Source organism: Nicotiana attenuata, unplaced genomic scaffold (assembly GCF_001879085.1).
Source record: "Nicotiana attenuata strain UT unplaced genomic scaffold, NIATTr2, whole genome shotgun sequence".
NCBI classification, from domain to species: Eukaryota; Viridiplantae; Streptophyta; class Magnoliopsida; order Solanales; family Solanaceae; genus Nicotiana; species Nicotiana attenuata.
The window spans coordinates 9,841-14,679 of record NW_017671693.1 but is presented as its reverse complement, the minus strand read 5'-3'; the positions used below and the strand labels follow the sequence as shown (position 1 = coordinate 14,679).

The 4,839-nt window shown below is 40.7% G+C and overlaps 1 protein-coding gene across 1 annotated transcript; it reads left to right on the top strand.

Moving 5' to 3' along the window:
- Positions 1 to 2,914: 2,914 nt before the first annotated feature.
- LOC109209719 (serine/threonine-protein phosphatase 7 long form homolog) lies at positions 2,915 to 4,391 on the top strand. The gene is made up of 4 exons (XM_019373034.1): positions 2,915 to 3,294; positions 3,384 to 3,441; positions 3,647 to 4,078; positions 4,182 to 4,391. Exons 1-4 carry the CDS (start codon positions 2,915 to 2,917, stop codon positions 4,389 to 4,391), a joined length of 1,080 nt encoding a protein of 359 aa, XP_019228579.1.
- Positions 4,392 to 4,839: the final 448 nt, after the last annotated feature.

Below are 4,839 nucleotides of genomic sequence, written 5' to 3'. Positions count from 1 at the left end.
GAAGACTTTTGAAATTTGTAGTCCGAAACAAGTTAAAAAGGGCCCCAGATTATTTGTGTTGTTATAAAAGCTTCTCATTAAGGGTAGAATTGTAAGTTTAAGCTAAATTATTACCAAATTTAGAAAGGGGTCATTCTTTTTGGAACGGACCAAAAAGGAAATAGGTTCACATAAACTGGAATAGAGGTAGTATCATATTTGTCTATTCTGTTTCAGACAGTAGTTCTTAGAGATTTTTGTATATTCTACTAGAAGCTCGTGCACTTGTGATACCGAGTTTTGGGAATTCTAGTAAACACTCATGGGTTTTGATTATTTAATTCACTATCTTACTTTCATGTTTAGTTTATGCTTTACATTGCTATGTTCACTTACTTGTTTCCTTAAAGATTTTAAAAATATTAAAATGAGCAATTAAATGGGCAGTTCACCATTGGCTTGCCTAACGGCGACGTTAGGCGTCATCACGGCCTATAATTGAAATTGGGTCGTGACAGATAAAGTCCCACCAATTGTAATCGAATTATCAAATGATTAAAGAGATATATTGTCTAACCAATTGATGCTATTTCAATGTCCAAAGAAGTACTTAGATTATTTTCACTTAACTAAGCACATTTAGCGAGTCCGAAACTTTTCTAATATTTTTTGGACAAAAAACATGTTTTTACTACTAAAAAAAAGTTACCTAAATACATAATTCGCAGTACTATACTGCGAATTACTTTAACGGAATTTTAGCCGTTAAAGTAATTCGCAGTAAAGTACTGCGAATTTGTTAAAAAAAATTTTTTTTAACTAATTCGCAGTACAATACTGCGAATTGAGTTACTCCGATTTTTGGGCCCAGCGATTCGCAGTACTTTACTGCGTATAAGCAATTCGCAGTATAGTACTGCGAATTGCCTTAATAAAATAAACCGTTCTTCTTCTTCCCCAACATAGTTCGCTGCCCCCCATTAAAAAAAAAACTCCTCCACAGTCCTGGTCCCCCCACCCTTCGTCAAATTTAAAAAAAAAATCGGGCCCCACCCGTCACCTAAAAAGCAAAGAGTGTAGGTCCCACACACAAGACAAGCTTTGGATTCCTTCTTTCGGGTGCAAAAATTCGATTTCAATCAAATTCAAAAAACTTAAATCGAGGTATTTCGATTTTGTTTATGTCGACACTCGTATAGTACATGCATATTTGTATTGTTTAATGTGTTTCCATGTTAATTTGTGTTATGTTTGTATTTAAATTTGTATCTTGTTTATACCCGGATTGATTTATTAGCTTTGGGACAAAAAAATATTAAAATTTGATAAATAATTTGTATAGTTAATGTTATGTTTTTATTTGGTTAAATAATAAATAAATATTATTTATTTAGTTTGTTGTTCATATTTGTATGTTATATTTGTTGTTTTTATATGTAATAGTGACCTTTTAGCGTAGTAAAATATAGAGCCTTTTAGCGTAGTAAAATATAGAGCCTTTTAGCGTAGTAAAATATAGACCCTTTAAGCTTAGTAAAATATAGAGCCTTTTAGCGTAGAGTGCAAAATATAGAGCCTTTTTCAACTAGTAAAATATAAAGCCTTAAGTATGTAGTAACTGGAAACTCTATCCAATAACACTTTCAAAATTAATTATTTAATTTATAAAAATAAACTTAAAAAGTAACAAATTAATATATGTTGTCAAATAACTCAAATATCGAGCCCGGAACTCATAGATAATTACTCAGTCCAATTCACTAATTAATTATTTAATTTATTAAATTAACAAAATTGTAAAAATGCTGAAATTGACACGCATAATAATTAAGGATAAGTTGGTGCTACCGGGGGTCAATTATCGAGCGTGGGAACCCATACATAATTATTCAGTCCAATTCAATAATTTTTAATTTAATTCTTTAATCTAACAAAATTCCATCGGTAACTGAAATTCACACGCATAATAATTAAGGATAACTTGGTGCGACCGGGCCTCAAATATCGAGCCTGGAAGGCCATACATAATTATTAAGTCCAATTCAAGAATTTTTAATTTAATTTATTAAACAAATAAATTTCTAAAAAATATTTGAAATGACACACATAATAATTAAGTATAGCTTGGTGCTACCGGGCCTCAAATATCGAGCCTGGAAGCCATTCATAATTATTAAGTCCAATTCAAGAATTTTTAATTTAATTAATTAAACTAACAAATTTCTAAAAAATATTGAAAATGACACACATAATAATTAAGTATAGCTTGGTGCTACCGGGCCTCAAATATCGAGCCTGGAAGGGCATACATAATTATTAAGTCCAATTCAAGAATTTTTAATTTAATTTATTAAACAAACAAATTTTAAAAAATGTTGAAAATGACACACATAATAATTAAGGATAGCTTGGTGCTACCGGGCCTCAAATATCGAGCCTCGAACCCATAGATAATACTCAGTCCAATATTAAAAATAATTATTTAATTTTCTAACTAACACACACAATTAATTTTGTTTAAATTATAGTAGAGAACATGGCCTTTCCTCCGCATGCGCATCCTGGACCTGCCAAGGATCAGCTGTTAGTGTTGCAGGGCGACTATAGGTCCTCCTATGTATGGGAGGGACAGCTATCGGAGCAAGCTCTCCGCCCCAGGAGACCTGATCATTTGTGGGAGTTCATCGTGGAGCATCCTTTCCATGCCCGCGTAGTCGCGCGCCTACAGGCTACGGGCTTCTATACAATTTTTGAGCTTGGACGGATACAGCTTGATTGGTCTCTTATCACGGCGTTGGTAGAGTGGTGACGACCGGAGACGCACACTTTTCACTTGCCCACTGGAGAGGCCACCATCACGCTGGAGGATGTTCAGGTTTTGTACGGGTTGCGCGTAGATGGACGGGCCGTGGCACTGCCCCAGTACATTAGATCCATGACGCGTGCACAGTTTTTGGATATGATGGGGCAGTTTACTGGTTATAGACCTCAGGGTGGCGCTAGGGGCAGTCGCGTTCTTTTGTCAGCCATCAGAGATCATATGGCGTTTTTGCACCCTGACATTACCGGCGAGACGGAGGATCTCCACATTAAGAGGTACACGCGGTTGGCGCTGCTCCTGCTTTTCGGGTGTGCCTTGTTCACGAACACTTCGGGGAGTACTGTGAGTATGCGCTTTCTCCATCATCTTCAGCGGCTGGATGATTTACCCCAGTACAGCTGGGGTGCTGCTGTTCTCGCATACCTATATAGGAGCATGTGCCGGCGAGCATGGGCCCAGCGGTGGACATATGTGGTTTTCTTCCCCTCTTACAGGTGACAACATTTTCGAATACTCTGTGCATTACTCTGAATTCTATATGGTCGCAATGACTCATAAATTTTACATCAACCTTTTATCTTAGGTTTGGGCCTGGCAGCGGATCATGCCGTTGCAGCCAGCTCTACCACCACTTGCGCCCGGTGAGGCTTATCCGTTTCTCCCTCTAGCTTCTAGGTGGATTCTTTGGCGTGGGAACTACCGAGGGAGCGATGCTCATCATAATCTCCCCCTTGTCAGGGATGTGTTAGATATGCTGGTGGACGGACAGGTAAATATGTACCTACACTTGCGAATTAGTAATTGAGTTGTGTTGCGTATACTCACTTTTATGTTATTATTTGGTAGTTCATCTGGACGCCATACAGCGACGAGTTGCTAGCTCAGCTGCCCGATATTTGCTCAGTCGACAGACTGCTTTGGAGCACCTCCGTCCCGATGATCTTCTTCGATATGGTTGAGTGTCATGCCACAGAGCGTGTGCTTCGCCAGTTTCACCGTCCCCAGCCTATACCGGGGGAGCCTGGATGGGAGGCTACACACTATCAGCGGGACGACCGTGCCAGGGTGGACGTTATATATATGGGATGGCTAGAGCAGCAGGTCCATACTTGGGAGGAGCGAGGTCACCGTATTCCGCCACCACCTACATTTACCCAGGAGGCCACTATTCATCTGTATACGTCATGGTACCGCCGTCACACCCGACTGATGATCGGGAACCCCATTCATGTACTTGGCGATCGCTACAGACCATACGCCGGGAGGCACGAGGCACTGGTATATTTTTGTGGCTTATTAATATTTTATAATTATGATATAGCGTTATTTAATTAATATTTTAAATGTTTCACTGGCTATTGGGCGTCATTACCTCTACCAGATGGCTCAGGAGATGCAGCAGTATGCCGACAATCCTGCACTCGTTGACTATGGCCGGCGGATGGCACAGGTGGCTCGTCGGACCCTGCTTCAGGCGAGAGATGCCGCGAGGTTGGACCACGAGGCTCAGTATGCGGCGCCAGAGGACTACCATCGGGGTAGGGGTGTCCCACGAGGCAGGGGTAGGGCACGAGGGAGGGGTGCCCCATGAGGCAGGGGTGCCCCACGGGGTTGCGGGGGTCGTGGGGGACAGCGTGGAGGTGGTCCCCAGTACAAACACGTATTACAAAAAAGAATACCAAAACAAAAGACTAGGGGTATCCTTGATTGTTGGGTACATTCGACGAACTTGCACCAGGAGCCGGATTACCACCACCACGCACGCCACCTGAAGGACATTTACGACGGTCGTGTCCTGTTTGCGAGTATGCCACGTTTACGCGCATAAACGGTGTCACCAATTTCCATTTGGTTCTGTATACGCGTTCTCTTTTGCACTTACAGCTTGCGCAAATAGTCCTTGTTACATACCATCTTAAAAGGTTCCGGCGGCAAATAATGCTCAGCACCTAATGGCTGTAACTTCTCACTATACGTGTCTACGTATGCAGCAACACTGTATTGCCTATCAATATAGTTTGTTGCCCCATATCCAACCT

Bases quoted from the DNA above. Each gene is read 5' to 3' on its own strand.
- LOC109209719 (XM_019373034.1), top strand. From the start codon at position 2,915: ATGACGCGTGCACAGTTTTTGGATATGATGGGGCAGTTTACTGGTTAT. The intron at 3,295-3,383 runs GTGACAACATTT...CTTTTATCTTAG, and splicing joins GTTTTCTTCCCCTCTTACAG to GTTTGGGCCTGGCAGCGGAT. The intron at 3,442-3,646 runs GTGAGGCTTATC...ATTATTTGGTAG, and splicing joins TCTACCACCACTTGCGCCCG to TTCATCTGGACGCCATACAG.